Genomic DNA, 20699 nt, shown 5'->3' on the forward strand with positions numbered 1-20699 from the left:
TACCAAGGCCCTCACTCAGAGACTCTGATGTAATTGCCTTGAGGTGGGACCTAAACATGAAACATTTTTAGTAGCTCCCAAAGCAATTCTAATGCACTGCCAGGGACGAGAAACACTGCTTTATAGGCTGAATAGGGAGGGGAAAAGCTTTATGTCCAGGGGTTTCTCCATGTCAAACAAAACTAGAAATACTTGTGTTATATTTTAATATGGGCCCTTAGAATACACTGGGATATCCATGAAAATTCAGGTCCCCAGCTGGAATTATCAGAACAACTAAATCTCCAAAGAAATGGGGAGCATTCCTACCCAACTGTTGGATTTCTGTGTCCTTGTAACTGCAGGCTTCTGAACTTTTTCTGGTCATGAACAAGCACTATTATACAAGCATAAGTCAAGGCCAGAAACAAAATAATTTCTGAGATTTTGATTTGAGCTGATGAACCCTGTTCCTAGGGTTCATATTTAGTCATTCTCCTATATCTGGAAGAATTGCCTAGACTTACTCATAAAAGTCTAGACCAGTAATTAGCTCAGTACCTGGTCCTGCGGTACCCTAGTTACCTGTCCTTCCCTTTCCTGTGTGTCAACACAGCACCACAGTAGGCCCCAATTTCAAATTGTCTTATAAATGGTTCTACATGGAATTCCAAGATTGATCTCTTTCAATTGCTTTTTAAGACTCTTACCATGTCCTTCATCACACAATCTACATCTTCTGCATTTGGAAGAAAAATGGCCTTTGTCTGTGTACTCCTTCCCTTCTTGGCAGGGCACGCAGTCTGGTTCATCCTCATTGACTGTGCAGTCCCTAGCTTTCCTTTCGCCTGCCCAAGGGAAAAAGGAGCAAGTGTATGAACAGGACATGGGCAGGTAACAGGGTGGGAAGTATGCAGGGATGCTAGACAACAAAACTCTTCTAAAACACAAGGGGAGCGGGGTAGGCTAATGATATATAAATACAATGGGGGAGAAGATTATTGTAAAAGTCATGTCAAGAGCCAGGAAGTCTCCCAAGACAAAAGCTAAAAGAGTGACGGAAGCCCATAGAAATAGGATGATTAGCAACAGGAGCATACAAAACAAAGGAAGGTTAGAATGACAAAGTGCACTGCACGAAATGCCTTTGCCAACAACCAACTTCCTTGGAGAAAGGGGAGAGGTTGGTGGGTATATATTCAGAGTGGGGATAGCTGTTACTGGACACTGAGATTATCAAACTGACTCACATTGCTCTGACTTTTCATTTTACTTTCCAAAGTCCACAAACCCTGATAAGAAATAGTGTAATAAGGAAAAGAACATTTGAAGTTTTAAAGGCTTTGGTCAAATCTTGAAGAGCTATAAAATCTTTAACAGTGTTGTTTTCGCCAAGCCTAAATTTCATCCTGTGTATGACGGAGATAGCAATATTTCTCTTGCATTGCTGTCAGAACTGCACTCGGCCTGCCTAGTGAGCATGACAGTTCTCTTTGTTCTCCCCTTTTTATTACTTTTTCATCAAAAGACAGGGTACATACTGATGAGTTTTGACAAGCATTAACATATTTATACCAAAATTTATTATCTATCAGGCTTGTTATCTTAAAATAAACAATTTTAAATAATATACACATTTGCATTAATTTACTTTAAAAATAAAGTGAGTTACTGTATTGCTATTAGTAAGCATCATGTAATGTGTTCTCTTAAAAAATTCATTTATCTGATAGGTGTTTATTAAATGCCTATTGAGTGCTAGGAACTTTTTATAAGTTTAATATTATGCAGGAAATAAGATAAAGCCTTCATCACCAAAGACTTCACCTTCTCAGGATGGAGGTAGACAATACACAAATAAATATATTGATATCAAGTGCTAAAATATGCTAGAAAAAGAAAGCTAGATGAAGGTAAGGGAATAGAGAATGAAGAAGAAAGTGACAGAAAATACCAAGAGAAGTGTCTCAGAAAAACATTACTAGTGACTTTAATTGTTAATGGTATAACTAGTTTAAAAAAAATAAGCAGTTTAATCTGCTCTGCTCACCTATACAGCAAAATTAATTTCTGCTGTGTTTCCTAGGAACATGAATTCCTTAATAACTTCATATATTCCTTTTTATTCTTTTTGATAAAACAAAATATTTACTACATGAGCAAATTATGACATGTAAATATATATGCTATTTTAGTAAATAAAGACAATAGTCTGTCAATAGAAAAAAGACAAACTGGAGATTCCCAGAACAAAATTCAAAAATAGTGCATAGGGCTATATAACATTGTAGCAATATTTAAAGAAAACACAGCCCAAGTCCAAGTATAATTTTATTTTTTGCTAATGGTATTATACTGGTCTCTGAATGAATTGGTCTCTTTAATAAATTATCTTGCAGAATGTGCCTAGCACAACATCCTTGGTATAATGGAGAGACAATAAACCACAGGTTCTTTGGTTCTGTCAAAGTATGAAAACAAAATTTATTAAAATAAGAAAATAAGTAGTTGTTTTATTGAAAATCAGATTTTAAAATACTTTTTTAAGTATAATGGTACATATGCTTATTATAGAAATGTTGGAAAAGGCAGGAAAGTATAATAAGAACTTATGTATCAGGCCGGGCACAGTGGCTCATGCCTGTAATCCCAACAGGTTGGGAGGCCAAGGCAGGCAGATCAAATGAGGTCAGGAGTTTCAGACCAGACTGACCAACATGGCAAAAACCCGTCTCTATTAAAAATACAAAAAATTAGCCTGGCGTCGTGGTGTGCTCCTGTAGTCCCAGTTACTTGGGAGGCTGAGGCTGCAGAATTGCTTGAACCCAGAAGGCAGAGGTTGTAGTGAGCCGAGATCATGCCACTGCACTTCAGCCTGGACTACAAAGTGAGACTCCATCTCAAAAAAACAAACAAACAAAAGACTATATATCAACAACTTTGAGATACTGCCTGTTATTTTGTTGCATTCCTATGCATATAAATACATACATACATGTATATACATGAGCATACACATAACAGGTGTGTGTGTATATATATGTATAACGTGTATATATGAAATATGTAGGCAGTATACCACAGAATCCTTCTATTGAATATGATGATGTGGGGAAGACTTCTTTGATCATTTAATCAAAAATGTCAATTTACATAGGAAACAATTTAAAAATACTGTAAATATTTTATTTTAATTTATAAAATATAACTTTATAATCATTTGACAATTTTGTGATATAGAAGTTATTAGAATCCCAGTTTCTTTCTTACTTAAGTCACATTCATAACGCATCACTTATAATTTCCTGTTTGTCTGTTTTTCTCTTCCTTTCTTTGTTTCTTTTATTCTCCTCCCTCCCTCCCTTCCTTTTTGATGAAATGAAAACATAGACATACCAATAATCTGTATGAATGGCTTTAGAGATTTTTGTGATTTTTCTTACCACTTAACTTTTATTTTTCTCTCACAAAATTCATCAACAACATTTCAGCATCTCATCTTTACTAAATTCTCCAAAGCACTGAACCTAATTTTCATAGAGATAAAATCTGTCTTTTCTCTGTATTTGTATTTCATTAATTTATACAATATTCAATCAAATTACATATGAATATCACAACACCAATGAGTGTAAACAGATTTGGAAGCAACTTAAATATTGATAAGCCTAAAATTCAAAAAGAGGGAATTGAAGTGGGAAGAGTATTTAACATGGTTGGATGCCATCCAGGATATTTTATAGAGGAATCAGGGAGAATCAGTGAATCCAGCCAGATCAGCTGGAAATCACTTAAGAAGATTTATATAATTGAGGATTATGTTAGAAATGTATCAGAAAATATGACTTTGTTTGATACATACTATTTCAGTCTTTAAATATTCCAAAATTTACCTAAGGAATCCCACATCATATTGATAATGAAATACCATGTGTACAATATTTTCCTTTATTTTTGATTACTTTCTCAAGGTATTTTCTTAAAATTTAATTGCTATCTTAGCGAGTCTAAACATTTTTAAATTTTTGACTCATATATTCAAATGTCTTTCTTAAAAGTTTATAACAATTTACTTCACTTCTTAAATGAAAATAAAACAAAGCAAAACCAAAAAAGCAATAGACAAAAATCCTTGACAGTTTGATGTGCAAAGCATATTTTGCTCATTTTAATTTGCATTTTAGGTTTTAAAATTATGAACAAAGATTTTGATTCATAGGGCAAATTGATTGTGCTTAGCAGGTCATAATAAAGCCAGGAAGCCATTTTTTATTTGTGTCAGAGAAGATTTAAGTGTAAATGGATTTAAGTAAAACGGGTTGGGTTACAAAGGAGATATTTCCATAAGGGTTATTAAAATCTGGACAGGAAGCATAGGGAGACTGGTAGAATCTTTTCACAAACAGGACCCATCATGTTTTGCAGCTTGAGTGCTGGAAGCCTGGGAGGCCAACCATGAAACATACTACAGTCCTTTTTTTGTTCTACTAATCTATCACATGAACCCATGTGCTATTTTCCTTTTTTCGACTCTACTCAAAGTTGAAGAAATGTTTGCACAATTGTATTTTGCTTAGCTTTTAATTTACCAGTGTTTGAAGGATTTCTCATCTGAAATTAGTTTGCCATTCAAAGTATTGATTTAAAAAAAAAAAAGCTGTTGGTTTCTGCCTGTTGCTTTTCTTATTCATCTAGTTATTCAGCTGCAAAATGCAAATATATTTTGCAGGCTTCAGTGCCAGGACAGCTTTCTTAGAGACCTTCTGATTGAAGGGAAGTGCTGAGACATATCCCTTAAGAGTAGAAGTCTCTTGCTTTCAGAGTTCCACTATTGTTATGATAGATGCATCAGTTTTGACATGATAAGCTTTCATATTCACAAATGAGTCATTTTCGCTTAGGAAAAAAATGGAGCCAAATAGACCAATCTTCTCATTTCAGAGGTGCATGTCACTTGTAAATTAAATTTATCCATAACCACATCAAATAAGCATGCTAAATATAAATAAAACTCATCTTTGGAAAATAATTTCATAGTTGTTTTTCTCTCAATTATGCTATATAATACAGGAGAACCAAAATCTGTAAAATTATTATAGCCATGACTATGTGCTATTCCTAACTGTGACTTTCACTGTAATCTCTGGATGTTTTGTGTAATATACCTGGAGGACAGGGGTTACGGCAGAATTGGCCGTCATGATGCAGGCCTTCCAAGTTCTGAGTCTCAATTGTAGTAACGATCTTCCTCAATTCAAATCCCTTGGAGTTGATATCAGTCACTTGGGCATTAACACATTTGGACAATAATCTAACAACAGAGGTAAGAACCTGTAAAATAAAAGCATGAAGAGAATTTTATTGATTTCTGAAGTAAGCAACATGGTAAACAAGTTTTATTGATTTCTGAAGTAAGTAACATGGTAAACAAGTGTAACCCGCCCAAAATTGGCGGTATCTGCTGTGCACAGGCAAAGCCAATGTGAGGGCTCTGTTGTCTTTCAGATTTCTCTCCGAGAAGGCAGCAGGTCACCTGTATAGCAGTTCAGACCTCAGGTTCTGAGTGCGAGAAAAGATTTGTCCAAAAACTCACAGTTAAGAGTGGCTAACAAGAGACTCAGAGCCAGGACTTCTGGCCCAAATCTGGGCTGTTTCATATTTATAGAATAGTTTCCTAAATATTTTACTCCACCTAGGCATGCAAACAACTCCATTTGTTTATAGACAATTATTGGCAAGAAGACTGCAAAGAACCTTCAAAACAAATGCATACTGGGGAAAGGGGAGGTGTTTGGCAGGAATTCGCTAAGAACCAGAAGTCAGCCGGAAGACCTCCAGTCTGGGAAAACTGTAGCAAGACTCCTAAAGCCAGGGCTCTTGCTGGCAGGGAAGGCAAAACTTGCCAGCCGCGCCCAGAAGCTTGGGAAGAAGCTGAGTTTGCATTTCCCTCCCTCCAGTTTTGGCAGTGAATTTCTCAGAACAGCCGTGACCATGATTGTAACCTCTGGCAGGGGTGAGGAAATGGAATGCATAGACAAATAGTTAGAAGCTGGAAGTCATCCTATGCTAGAATCTGTGCATTCCCTTTGAACCTCTCAGAAACAGGGACACATGAGATTTGTTCTTTGTATCCCATGACAAGAAACTCAGAGAACAATTGGATATTCACCCACTGCCTGCAGCATCAGTGAGGAAGAATTACTTTTCATAGCCAACCAGGTTACAGAGTAGAAGAAATGATGCAAGAATTAGCAGACACAGAAGATAATGACTGACGCCCTGCCCCAGCACCATGCCAGTCTAAAACGATCTCCACATTTTCTCAGGAATGGTCAGCCCCGGATCTAGCATGGCAGTTACAAATACAGCAACAGCTCAGTGACTGAATTTAACTACTGGAAGAAATACAGACCCCCATTCAGGCTTATTCCAGTGTCAGTGTGGCAAATGGATTTGAAAAGGAACCAAAAGAAGAAGAAGAAAAAAAAAAAAAACAAAAATAAATAAATAAAAGTATATTACCTTCTTAATATACTTTTTTTAAAACTGTTTTTACTGAAGTTCAAAGCAAACAGGAAAAGATTTTTAAAAAGCAGAAAAAAAAAAAAGCATTCAGCGGTGAGAAATGACAGCCCTCAGCATGGCAAGAATGAGTAGACAGATGCCTGGAACAGTCAGTGAGAATTCTCAATTTTGAGCACAGCATCAGACTGCAAACAGTTTGTTGTGACAAAGAGAGGCAAAAGCAAGCTTTATAGTCATCACCGTGAAGAGGGTTTTACTTTGGTGTTTTTTGTTTGTTTGTTTTGTTTTGTTTTTGTGGGTTTGTTTTTTTTTTGGTTTTTTTTGGGTTTTTTTGGGTTTTTTTTTAGACGGAGTCTTGTTCTGTCACCCAGGCTGAAGTGCAGTGGCACAATCTAGATCTCAGGTCACTGCAACCTCTGCCTCCAGCATTCAAGTGATTCTCCTGCCTCAGCCTCCGGAGTAGGTGGGATTACAGGAATGTGCCACTATGATGGCTAATTTTTTGTATTTTTAGTATAGATGGCATTTCACCATGTTGGCTAGGCTGCTCTCAAACTGCTGATCTCAGAAGATCCTCCCGCCTCGGCCTCCCAAAGTGCTGGGATTACAGACATGAGCCATCACACCCGGCCAAGAGGATTTTACCTCTAGGCAAAGCCCCACAAGAGAATTTCTTCAGTATGACCATTGTGCTCAGCTACTGCAGGAAAAAATGCCCTCTTGATGAGGGGGTATAACGGTGGTCCAGAAAATTCAACACTAGAAGTTCAGGGATTAAGAAAATGAAAAGCAAAAGAAAAGAGGGACATTTCAAGAAAAAAAAATTCAGCAGTATATTATCTTTTAATACACAGAAATTTTAATGGTGCTTATTTCTAGTTGCTAAGACTATTTTTTTTCCATTTTGCTTAACTCATCTTTTCTTGATAACGCATATGTGTTTGTTGTATAATAAAAAGATTTAAAAGGTAGCAAGGTTGTGTTGAGCCTAAAGATCTATACTGATTTATCATAATCACCTGTGTTATTATTTTTTAGTAAAATGGAAAATAGGGGTAATAGTGGTAGTAAATCTATAACAGCAACTTAGTATTCGAAAGGTGGAAAAAATTCTAAACCTTTGAATTATTAACATTTAATTCTTTATATAAATTTTGGGTTCTTTTGCTCTTCTAGCTTTCTTTGGTAGTCTTATAATTTTACTAAATCAAACATCATAAATATTAACCTTTGTTTAATTGGATATATTTTCTTAAACCAGCATAATCAAAGCCGTTTTATTTCTCTTTGGTCCACTAGGACTAAATATATCACCACTCATTATAGCAACATTGTTTGATGGTAAAGAAAATTCTCTTTTGTTTTTCAAGTAAAATTATTGGACACAAAAATATGTTAAAGAGAACTTTTTAATTTTTGAAATCAAAAGCTCAGTTATACAAATCACCAGAAACTGGTAACTACAGTTTGCAGTAATTTTTGTCTCTGATGAAATCTTGGTTTATTTTTTCTTAGAGAATACTTACCATGGAAATGTACTTTATTAACCACACCCTGATAGATTCCCATGTCAAAAATGCAACAGGAGTTGCTGGTTGCCAATAAGACAATAAGATAAACAAAAAGTGCCTCATAAATTAGCATCTCATTGTGCTGTTACTGAACTAGGAATAAACAGATATATCTCTCAGAACACTGCCTATTTTTATACTTCTAGAGATGACATGGGCTAACTTTCTTGTGTGGCTTATAAACTGAAAAAAATCTAATAATGCAGTATTGTTTAGGCACCCATAGAGACTACTCTGGGGAGAAAGACACATATAAGTTCTAGGAGGTTTGTCATAAAATATTATTTTATATTTGAACTATTTTTGAAAGTGCACTTTATTATATAAGTATAATGGTTACCCTTCTATACAAGCTTAATAAAATAAAATGCTTAGCTTAAAAGTCACTTAGAAATGCATGTTAATAGATTTATCTGAAAGTTAGACATCTCAAATTGAAAATGGACATTTTAACCCCTGGCTTTGAATTTCAAATAGATTGATGAAAATAGATGGGTTATGGGGTTCTACAGGAAAGAGTGCTCCCCACCCCAATCCTCTCAGAATGCAGCAAAGAAGTAACAGAAGGCAGAGGGGTACTTGAGAGAACAATAGAAACAAAAAGTGAGAATTTTTTTTTTTTTTTTTTGAGATGGAGTCTCCCTCTGTTGCCAGGCTGGAGTGCAGGGCGTGATCTTAGCTCACTGCAACCTCCGCCTCCTGGGTTCAAGTGATTCTCCCGCCTCAGACTCCCAAGCAGCTGGGACTACAGATGCTCGCCACCACACCCAGTTAATTTTTGTATTTTTAGTAGAAGCGAGGTTTCACCACGTTGGCCAGATGGTCTCGATCTCTTGACCTCGTGATCTGCCTGCCTCAGCATCCCAAAGTGCTGGAATTACAGGCATGAGCCACCATGCCTGGCCGAATTTTTTTTTTAAAGGGGGGTGTTGACACCAGCAAAACATCCAGTTACCTTCTAAAATTTTAAACAATTAAACTAAAAGTTGGTATCTCATTATATTTACAATTTAGAGCAGAAAGGACTTTATAGATGACCTAGCCCAAACCCCTTTTCTGATAGAGATGGCAATGTCCCAACTGGTGAAGTGACTGGCCCGCAGTCATGCATCTAGCAAAGGAGATTCAGGACTGTCATGGGCTAAATCGTGTCCTCCCCCTACTCCCAAATTCATACATTGATACTGATACCCTAACTTCCTGAGCCTCCGAATGTGACAGTATCAGGAGATAGGGCCTTTACAGAGGTGATTAAGTTAAAATGGTGTTAATAGGGTGAGCCTTAATCCAATGTGACTGGTGACCTTTTAAGAAGAGGAAATTTGGTATATACAACTTCCAGAGCTCTTGTATTTGGAAGGCTGGAAGGGTCCAGACTTTGGAAGAGTGTCTTGGCTTTACTGTTTTTGTTTTGCTTTTTTTTCTATTTTTAGCTAAAGCTATATAAACCTTGTAGATTAAACAGTATACACTTCTAAATTTAAAAAAGAAGATGATGACGAGGAAATTTGGACACACATACAAACAGAGGAAGATAATGTGAAGACACATGGAAAAGAAGCCCATTTACAAGCCTGGAACAGATCCTGCCCTCGTGGTCCTCAGAAGGAACCATTCCAGCTGGCACCTTGATATCAGGCTTCTAGCCCCCAAAACTGCCAACCCAGTCAGCAGTCCTAAGAATTTAATATAAGGAATGAACTACAGTCTCTTGATTCTCTTGGATTCTTGATTTGTGAGACATTAGTGGTACATATAAACTTGGGATCCCTCACAGCTGAGCCCAAGAATTTTCCATCTTGGATGATCACTGAGCTAAATAGGCAAGAGATTTCCCATGGTCTTCGGAACTAGAATTAGCAGGTACCAATATGAACTGGAGCTACTTCTTTCCAGACTTACTGGTCCTGCTAGGCTGGGTTGAAATCTCACCACCCTCTACTGCTGAGGACAAAAACGGAGCAAGAAATGAAGTTCCACTGAATAATTTTCTTGTCTGCTTGTAGACTTTCAGGTACTTATCAACACTTGAGGAAAAAGAAATTCTAAAAGATGAATAGTTTATTATTGAATAGTTTAACATTTCCAATAAGATCTCTAATATATCTGTGTAAAAAACAGGGATATAGTGATGCCATCTTGTCCTACTACATTACCAAAAACCTGAAATAGAAGTGAAATAAATTTTTCTACATGAAAGAGATAAGCAAAGATCCCATTTGTTTATGTGTTTTTTAACATGTGTACATAAAAATATACATGGTAGTCTTATCCCAGGGATGTCCTCTTTCTTTCTTAAAGCAAATCTCTGGAAAGTCCAGGACAGAGGTAGTTGAAGCAACAGCTGCAAGTTACTGATTAGATCCATGACTGGCCAAGCCATACATAAAACAAAATGAATGAGCCTAGGAAATTCCATCTGAAATTACATTTTGAGTTTAGTGCTAGAGTTAGAAAAATAGTTCTCAAGACCCCGACAGACATCAGAATCCTGTAGTGATGCATTATTTATTAAGGCCCCCACACAGACCTAAGGAATCAGGATCTCTGAGAATGGGGAAGTACCCTTGGTGATTCTGATGCTCATCACAGTTGCAGGGCAACTAGGTTAGAGGAAGCAAAATCTGAGGTTAGCAGGTTACTACACTTACATGTGAGAATATGAGTTTTACAGACTAAAGGCATCTGTGTTCAGCACTTGCAAATCAGAATTTGACTTCTCATGAAGAAATAATGACCCTTCCAAAAATAAGCCTGAAGAGAAAAGAAATGATCTTTGGTAGAGGAAATGGGTAATGTGAGGGCTATAGAGCCCTAAAATACAGCCCCAGAGTCCTTACAAGCCTAGAGGGGCCACCTGGGTCATACAAGAATAAAGCAACCTGGAATAAGAGACTACTGAAAGAGGGGGGGCAAAGGAGCAACCATTGCTGAGCCCCAGGGGAACAGGGGCCATGTGGTATGGGAGCCCAGAGCTTCCATTTTTCAAGTGAAAGCAAAATCCCCCAACACTTAGATGGTGGTGACTAATACTAAAAATAAATAAATGCACATGTGCATATACACATACACGCTTTATCTGCAGGCTAACAAGACTGCCTGTGGGCAGCATAGGCCCAGGGTTTTTTTGTATTGTTTTTTATTTGACAAATAAAAAATTGTATATATTTATGGTATGTAACATGATGTCTTGAATTGTGGACATATTTTGGAAGATAATTAGCTAAACTGAGCTAATTAACATTGGGCATTCCTTCACATATTTATTCATTTTCTTTTTTTGTGTGTGAGGAGAACACTTAAAATCTACTCTTAGTAATTTTCAAGTATACAATACATTGTTATTAGCTATAGACATCAAGTTGTACACTAGATCTCTTGAACTTATTCCTCCTAACTGAAATTTTGTATCTTTTTGTATCCTTTGACCAGTATCTCCCTAACTCTCCCAACTTTGCCCCCTACCAGCCTCTGGTAACCACTATTCTACTCTTTACTTTTATAGATTCGAATCTTTTAGATTCCACATATAAGTGAGATCATGCAGTATTTGTCTTTCTGTGAGTATAGGCCTAATTTTTAAAATCAAGCCTAAATCCTTACAGACATTCATGTGAAAAACAACCACCACCACCAGTTAATTAGGACCAATGATCTCTTTGTGAGAATGGCTAAAAACCAAAGCTAAATCCTCAGCAGAAAACAAGAGCCTTCACCCGCATACTCTGACTTCCTCTCACTCTCTTCTTCAAGATCTCTGCCCTCACAAATAAAAAGTATTCACATTTCTCACATCTTATATTTTTATAGCCTCACAAAACACAGAGGTGAATAGAAACACAATGCTGCCTGACTTCATCGAAGGACAGGCTGTCATTAATGAATCCAATGTCAAATTGTCAAATTTACTCTAATTTTGCCTGTTTATCCCAGTCCATGCCTTAACACAACCTACAGTAAGCTTGCTCATTTTGCTGGGCTGAGTATATCTGCTGATTGAATTTGTAGTCAGATTTGCTAATTTACAAGGCTGGCCTTGCTCTAAAGACATAATTTTTTGTTTGTTTGTTTTCTTTTTAGATGGAGTCTTACTCTGTCGCCCAGCCTGGAGTGCAGTGGCATGATCTTGGCTCACTGCAACTTCCGCCTCATGGGTTCCAGCAATTCTCCTGCCCCAACCTCCCGAGTAGCTGAGATGACAGGCATGCCACCACACCCAGCTTAACTTGTGTATTTTCAATAGAGTCGAGTTTTCACCATGTTGGCCAGGCTGGTCTCAAACTCCTAATCTCAATTGATCCATGATCCACACACCTTGGCCTTCCAAAGTGCTGAGTGACAAGTGTGAGTCACCCGCCCAGCCTAAAGGTATAATCTTATACTAAATTCACTATCATTTCTACTTAGTGGGACTCAGGCAAGTTGTCCTATATAACTACGATTGCTGTTTCTAAATGCCTAAAGATGGGGTGACTGGGCTGTACAACAGTTTATTTCAAATCAAGAAAGCAGTTCTGATCAAAGGGAAGAACCACCTCATTTCCTTCCGGGGAAGGTGAAGTTACCAATCTTACAAAAGTCAACTTCTCTCTGATTTGGGCTTTACTACTCACACTGTCACTTCAAAGACAATAAAGGTAGGCAAGTGGACTGAAGATTTGTTCCTGCTTGAGACTGAATTGAAGATATTTAATTGGTGTTAGAAGTCTAACTATATAAAAAGCTAAAGACTTTTTTTAAAGCAAGGATTTTCCAGAAAATAAAGGGGATTTATTAGTTAAATGTTATTTTTCCACTTTTATGAATACATATATAGCAAAAACAAAACTATACACTAAGGTTCTTACAGTGTTGTACCCTATAAGGAAGTACAAGGTACAACATATAATATTATGTTGCTTTTTATCAAGTTTTAAATTGTCTTATTTTATGATTTTTCATCATAAGTACTACAATTTTCATATGTAAGTTCTATGAGTAATTTTTGGGTAACAAGAAAAAGTCATAAATATATATACACACACACACATATATATACACACACACATATATACACACACACATACATATACACACACACACATATATATATCAGTACCTTTAAGAAATGCTTTTTTCTAATAGTAAATTATAAAAATAAGTAATAAATAAATTAAAAAGTAATAAAAATTATAGTAATCCCAGCTCATTTAATAAATGCTCTCTCTATAATGTATCCAATAAAAAACACAAGATAAAAATTATGCAGAAATAGAAAAAGGTTTGTGTAACATTCAAAGGAACAAAAAGCAGACTATATATAGCTCAAATTAAACATGCAATTATGTATATGTGTAGACAAGGCTAGGAATTTATAAGTCAAATCAAAATTCCTTACATTAGTTGGGTGAGATAAAGTATAAATGTAGTTTTTAAATATTTGCTTTTTGTTTTACATTGTCTGGTCATTTTTTCTACATTTACCTATTTAAAAAGAAGAAACGGATGGGTTCACTGTCCTAAATTTGGTTTCAAGTTGCTTTTTGTCAATTTCAAGTTTTAAGTGGTGTTATTTCATTTTTCACCATAAGTCATTAGTCTTTAGTCCCTATTACAAAACATGTGCTCACCAAGGGACTTTTGGGGCCTAAGATAATTCGCCAAAAGCAATTAACTTCCTAGGGGCTTTCAAGTGGGGGGATTTCCTTACTTAGGTTTCAGACCATCTCTTAACAAACAGTTATTCTCTCAAACTGGCAGTTTACTCTGGTAATTTGGCACCCCTAAAGCATTCTAGTAGCCTTCAAAGAGGTTCCTTTAAAACATTGTCACTTCTTCTATGTGTTAATTTGAGAGTATTCAGAAGGAAATTACTTGTACAGTGTCTCAAAGACCTTACTCAGAGACAAGGTCTAAATTCCAGATCTTCTTTGCCTCTAATTATTTTATCTTTTCCCCTCTCTAAAGTCAGTGCAAGAAAATTTTTTTTTTCCTAAATTAAAGTCTAATTTGCCACTAAGGGTGGTAACTGTATTTCAGGCACGAACATTAGAGGATTTTTCATTAGCCTAACTGTAGCTGGTAGTGGGGGTGATGCCATTTATCAATTTAATTTTTGCTTGCAAACCTTGCCATCATTTATAAATTTGGGTTTTTCCATCCTGGTTGCTAATGTCTTAATTCACATTTATTATTTTATTGTATTTATAAGACTTCTCAAGTCCTTTGCGATGTAAGTACGGCCCATTAAAAATGAAAATAAATAGCCCAATTTATGTTCATCAGGTTGGCTTAAGAAAAATTATTAAATTACAAATTAAACTACAAAAATGATTAAATAGTCCGTTTTATGTTCGTTGGGTTGGTTTAAGAAAAATGATTAAATTACAAATTAAATAACTTTCTTTATTTTCCCCACAAAACTATTCTGTATGACTACTTGTAAATATACAGCTTTATTTTCCAAAGGCCCTCTCCCTTCCTTTGACCATAAGATAACCATTCTAAAAAATGTAAAGGAGATAAAACTGGCCGTCCAGTGATTGCCTGGCCAATGTCCTAAATAATGCAAGACAAAACCTGTTGGGGCCCAATTAAATAAAAATCCATGGACTCTCAGAGGCTTCGGAATTCAAATGAGCCTCATGGATCCACATCCCTTCGATTAGGCATCTGCAAGCTGGCATTTCTGAGTGAGGGACTTTCCAAAACAGGCTGCTCAAGTTTCTTGGCCAATAACAGGGTCATGCACAATTAAAAAAAAAAAAAAAAAAAGCAAGCACAGCTATTTCTCAAACAAATTTGTAAAATAAGTTTGACTCTTTTTCTGTCTCCTTTAGAAATTTGCCAATATTTTGGGATTTCGAAATTTGTTATTGTTAAGTGTCGAAGTGAAAACACTGAGAAATAGGAAAGAGAAAACTAATACCAGGAAGGTTGAGAGAAGGAAAGAGAAAGAGAATCAAAAGGGGTTAAGGATGAGGATATTTGTTGACTGTAGTTATCATCAGAGTCAGAGGACTAGGGAAAGAGGGGAAAAGCAGAAAACAGCTCCCCACCCATCTACGTCCAGCCCATTAATAGAATTTAAAATTTGCTTCTGTATTCCAAGTAATTAGCATTTTGCATCCATTTTATTTATTGCTACTACTAAGAAAGCACTAACTGTGAAGGCATAAAAGCAAACATTTTCTGGAGACACATGAGGTGACACAAGAGTGTCGAAACTTCTTTAAGGATAAAGGCCTGATGTTAGGCATGTCCCGAGTGCAAAACCAATTTCTGTGTAACTAAATTTAAAAGAGTTCTATTAAAGGGGATAAATGGAAGATATACCGCAAAACGTAAAAAATGATTACTTAGGTGATAGGGTTATGTCTGATTTTTGTATTTGACTCATCTGCATTTATAAATTTTATTTAATAAGCCTTAATTTCCTAGGCCATATATCATATACAAATATTATAAATTACACCTAACTTATAGGTATTATAATATGTATATATACATAAATGTATGTGTATTTATATATGCGTGTGTGTGTGTGTCTGTATTCTTTCAGAAAAGCAAAGTTTTCTTCGGGCTTTAAACACACGCAGCCTCTGGTAAAGGTGCTATTGGTACAAAAGTTCAACAAGCATAGCTCCAAGCTTTGGCAATTTTCTTACACTTTGCTAATACTGCTGTCCATGAACTAAGAGATTTTCAAAGCAGCCAACATTGCATTAGTGCAATGGTTAATAACAAGGGAGAGAAGAGTGTGGTCTGAGATTGTATAAATGGTTTCTCAATCTTGAATCATAAATTTTCTCCAAGGAAGTTTCTAAAGAAGCCCAAATAGTGCACATTATATCTGAAAGGAACAGGAGGATTTTTTTTTTTTTTCTAATCATAAAATGGACCCAGACATCTCAGCCTTTTGGTGTAATCTGGATATCAGTAATCTGGATATCAGATGCAATCAGGGAACAGCCTGAGTTTTGGAGTTAGATCTGAGTTCAATCCCATATCTGCCATTTACTAGCTGTGTGATCTTGGTTGAATTACTGAAGCTCTCTGAACCTCATTTCGCCATCTGTAAAGTGGGGATGTGGTCATCTTCCCTACTACATGGCTCTCCTGAGAATCCACGGAGAGCACATTTGTAAACATTTCTCTTGCTATGCTTGGCACTTTGTTGGGGCAAAAAAAAAAAAAAAAAAAAATTCCATGGACTCTCAGAGGCTCCGGTACTCCAATGAGCCTCCTGGATCCACGTCTCTTCGTTCAGCCATCCGCAAGCTGGCATTTCTGAGCGAGGGACTTTTCAAAACAGGCTACTCAAGTTTCCTGGCCAATAATAGGCGCCAGGTTCTGTGTGGTGGGAATGGGTACCACCCCAGCAGGAGACCAGGCAGAAACTACCATGGGAGTGCAAGCTAAGAAAGGGCAAAAGAAGAAAGAGAAGGGCAGAAAAACAAAACAAAATGAAACCACTCAGGCAGCGACTTACAGTGTTAAGGAGAGAATTCCCGGAAGGGAGACGACAGTTTCTTTCTCTGTATGACAATAAAAAAAGGTAAACAAGCCTCCAGAAGCTCATTCAGCCCCCATATAACTTTTCCGAGAAAGAAACGGTGCCGTTCTTCCGAGCCCTCCGGTTTAACCACTGCTTCGGGGCTGATTTATTTCCTAAGTCTGAGAACTGCCAGAAAATGAGCAATATCTGTTCTGAAGGCTGCAGGCTCTCTCCCCGCCCCCGCGGGGCGGCGCGCGCTCACCCACCAGCGCCGCAGCGGACCTTTGCTTGGCTTGTCAGGGCTTGTCCAGGAGTTCCGCTCCTCTCTCCAACCGGGGTCCTCCTTCAGGGACCCAGTGGTCTCCGAGGAGTGCCGGAACTGCCCCGCCTGCCCCGCGGGGTCAGCACTTTGCATCAAGTCCCTAGAAAAGCGAGTCCTCCAGCGTTCTGAGCACCTGGGCCCGAGAAAAGATCCCAACAGCCCCCGGGAGCCAGTCTCCAACGCCTCCCGCAGCAGCCCGCCGCTCCCAGGTGCCCGCGTGCGCCGCTGCCGCAGCAATCCCGCACGCGTCCCGCGCCCACCCCACTTTGCCTATCTCCGGGACTAAGACCGAGTAAGCCTCCACCCGGGCAGGAGAGGGCTCACCAGAGGTAGGAGGGTCCAGGTGCCCAGCATGGTTGTTGAGCAATCCTCCGAAGTGAAAGAGCCTCCCCAATTCCGCGCTGAGCGGGTCCACCAACCGCGGGAGAAGCGGCAGCTCCGCCTGGGCAGCCAGGGCTGGCCTCAGGGTGTGTTCCGTGCCAGTGCCCGCCCCTGGCGCTCCAGCCAAGTCACTCGTAAACCGCTTCCCTCACTCCCCAGAAGCGTCTTTGAACACCTGTGTGTCACTCTTGCGCGAGATCAGAGACGAGCTCACGAAAAGCCCCCGTGGTCAGGAGGATGGGAAGGAAGCCTCGCTGGGGAACGCCCGGGTTGGGGAGGGCTCCACTGATTCAGCAACTTGGCCTGCGCGCGGATGGGGAGGGGGAGAAGTCAGGGTGAGGAAGGAGTCAGGGTTTGTTGCACAAATGGGCATTCCCCGTCCCGGGGCGTTCCTGCAGTGGCTGGCAAGCTCACTTCAGGTGAGGACCTCGAGAGCCTGCCTGCTGACCTTTCTAAAGACTTCCGCTGCAGTTCAACCTGGGAAGTTGAGGACGTCTTGAAGGAGAAAGCAGCTCAGAGTGCACAGGTCCTGCCTGGGTGCACAACCTTGGCTAATAGCTGGAGTCAGTCAGAGGAAGACTTGCGGGGCATTTGACTGAGCTGTCCATGTTGTGGCTGCAACAGAGGCTCACAGACGTTCCTGCAATGGACAGGTCGCCATATGAAAAAGTACAGATATTGCGCCATAGGGCTCTGAAAAGGGAGGGCCCCTTTTTATTTCTCAAGAGGAAAACAAAGCTAACAACTTAAGGCAGATTGCACAGCCCCAGCTATATTAAACATTCAGAATTACTTCCTGTCCTTCGTTACTCATTATTTCCTGGCCAGTTTTCTTTAAAGAAAAAAAAAAAACAACTTCTAATTCTTTCGTGCTCTGGTGAACACTGTTCAAAGTTACTATTCTTTTGGAACAGTAGATAGCTCTTAGGTAGTTTTGCATGAATTTTACAGAAGGTATGTTTGGATAATACCATCATTACTGAACCTGAATTTGGACACACTGAAGGTTTCAGTATTCCTTTGGCATCATCCACCAAGCTGTGCACCTCACTCTGGCGCCTCTCTCCCTTCCCAGTTAGATTCAACCCATTAGTAACACATTAATAACCCTTTGCTTGGCTCACTGTTCATCCTTCAGGCTTCCTCTTAGTTGACATTTTCTTCTGGAGCCTGTTCGGGCCCTCAAATCTAGGTTAGGTTACCCTCCTGAGTGCTTTCCATCATCCTGTGTTTTGCATCTGTCACTGCACTTACCAGCAGTCTTGTAGGTGTTGACTAGTTTGTCTCTGTTCCACCCTTCAGTAGACTGTTAGTGCCATGAGGAAGACCCTGGGTGTGCCAGCCTTGTGCACACAGTCTGAGCATCTAATAGACACAGAAAGAAGTGGGACAGGGAGGATGGTATATGGGCATTCTCTGTATTATCTTTGCAACTTTTCTGAAATCCCAAAACTATTCCAAAATAAAAAGTTCATTTAAATGAAAAATGTAAAAAGAAAGAAGGAAAAGAGGTGGGAAGGAAGAAAAGGAGAGGTAAGGGAAGAAGGAATGGAAGGAGGGAAGAGAGAAAAAAGGGGAAAGGACAATTGACAAAATCAGTATCTCTTGAATGTGAATTATAAGCCAGAAACTCGCATATGTGGATCTTCCTTACTTAATACTTATCATTATAGCGCAGTGAGGTGAGTGATTATTAAACTTACTTTACAAATAAAAAAAAAGTAGCCAAAAAAAGCTTCAGCAACATTGGCAACGTTGGTTAGTTAATAAACAGCAGAGTCAGGAATTAAACTTGGTTATTCTTGCTTCCAAGGTCCTGCTCTTTCTATGCCATACCCCCTTCCCCTTCCTCCTACCCTTGTACATCTAATTATCCTCAAGTTCAAGGAGATAGGAATAGGTGCTGTGTGGGGAGAAATATGTTTCATGGTCAAATAATCTTAGAAAATTCTGGGTTAATTTAATTTGAAAACTTTCTTAATCCAAAACTTCTCAGGGCCTTTAACATGCTAATATTAAAGGGTGGGGTAATTATGTATACTGTTCCCCAAACTTCTTTGTCTATGGAACTCTTTGAAGAATCTATTGAATGAACACCTAATAAATGCTGGTGTTTCTGGGGAAAACAGTTTGGGCATCTCTAAAGGTTATTTTTATTTTGCCAGCATACTCCTGAGAGTCCTTCAAGGGCAAAGTAATAAAATCTTAATAATAGAATTTCAGGTACTCTACCAGATGTTGGAGATATTTTGGACAATCATCCTTTTTCAAACCATACCATATAAGTTAAAGCTTGTTTCTTGTATTCAAAAGATATCCTGGTTTCTGAACATTCTGAATAACATTTAAACAAATATCTGACTATGTAATAAACTGAAAGAGTTAAGATTAAAAAACAAACAAACAAACAAAAAACTTCTACATCTTTTTACCACTAAGACTTTTGTTATTTTCCCCTTTGGACCTAATATTTTAAAAATGTTGTCAACCAAATTGTTTTTACTAAATAGCAACAAGTTGATTTTAATAACTCCCAACTATAGTGTATATCCATGACTGTTTATCCTGCCTTTCTCCTTCTTCTTCCTCCTGGTAATAGTACTTCCAAGCTGTCTTTACAAAAACTGTCCCTCTCCCCTTTTCTTAACTATTTGATGTGAATGGTTCTTTTAGTCAGGGTTCTCTAGAGAAACAGAACCAAGAGAATGAATAGATAGAAAGATAGATAGATAGGAGCTGGCTCACATGATGGTAGAGGCTGGCAAGTCCAAAACTTTAGCATTGGCCAACAGGCTGGAGACCCATGAAAAAGTTACAGTTCAAGTCCAAAGGCAGTCTGTTGGCATAATTCTCACTCTCTCAGCGGAAGTCAGTCTTTTTTTTTTTTTTTAAGTCTTCAACTAATTGGATAAGGACTGTTGACATTATAGAAGGCAAATGTTTTACTCAGAGTTTAAAGATGTAAATGTTAATCCCATCCAAAACACAGCTTTACAGAAACATCTAAGATAGTGTTTGACTAAATAGCTGAGTGCCATGGGCTAGCTAATTTGATACATAAAATTAACCATCACAGTGGCATTGGTACCAATCCCAGGGCTTGGGTATACACGTAGGTGGAGGGAGGTAGTAGGTGGGAAATATGACTTGGCTTAAGTCAGTCAGCACATCGCATTCAGTTGGAGTAGATTTTGGGACCGTTACTGGAAACACTGGGACACAAACCCTTTATTTTTCACTGGATTTGAAGTAGAAATATGTGAGATGTGAAACTGATGTGGTTGGTTGTGAAGGGAGCTTGTGGTCCTGCCAGAGCTGAAAACAGTCAGCTTATGCTGAGAGGAAACCACACTGAGAGGAAACCATGCTGAAAGATCAAGGTTGGTAGAGTCATCCAAGTTCTGGGTGCATTTGGTTCTGAAATTGAACTCTGGACACCCCCCCC

General features: G+C 38.3%; 1 protein-coding gene across 3 annotated transcripts in view; it reads right to left on the reverse strand.

Annotated features, from left to right (window-relative positions):
• FAS (Fas cell surface death receptor) overlaps nucleotides 1-18036 on the reverse strand; it is a 28527-nt gene extending 10491 nt beyond the window's left edge. For 2 of the 3 annotated variants that reach the window (XM_011998148.1, XM_011998135.1), the window contains exons 1-3: nucleotides 17198-18036; nucleotides 5145-5310; nucleotides 690-827 (exon numbers count right to left, since the gene is read on the reverse strand). In XM_011998148.1, the coding sequence (XP_011853538.1) occupies nucleotides 690-827; nucleotides 5145-5310; nucleotides 17198-17227 (334 nt within the window). In that variant the 5' untranslated portion in view covers nucleotides 17228-18036. The remainder of the gene's footprint in view (nucleotides 1-689; nucleotides 828-5144; nucleotides 5311-17197) is intronic. The other variant, XM_011998141.1, reaches the window with a different exon arrangement.
• Between the last annotated feature and the right edge of the window lie 2663 nt (nucleotides 18037-20699).

The sequence above is a fragment of the Mandrillus leucophaeus genome, unplaced genomic scaffold, assembly GCF_000951045.1.
Source record: "Mandrillus leucophaeus isolate KB7577 unplaced genomic scaffold, Mleu.le_1.0 Scaffold1154, whole genome shotgun sequence".
NCBI classification, from domain to species: domain Eukaryota; kingdom Metazoa; phylum Chordata; class Mammalia; order Primates; family Cercopithecidae; genus Mandrillus; species Mandrillus leucophaeus.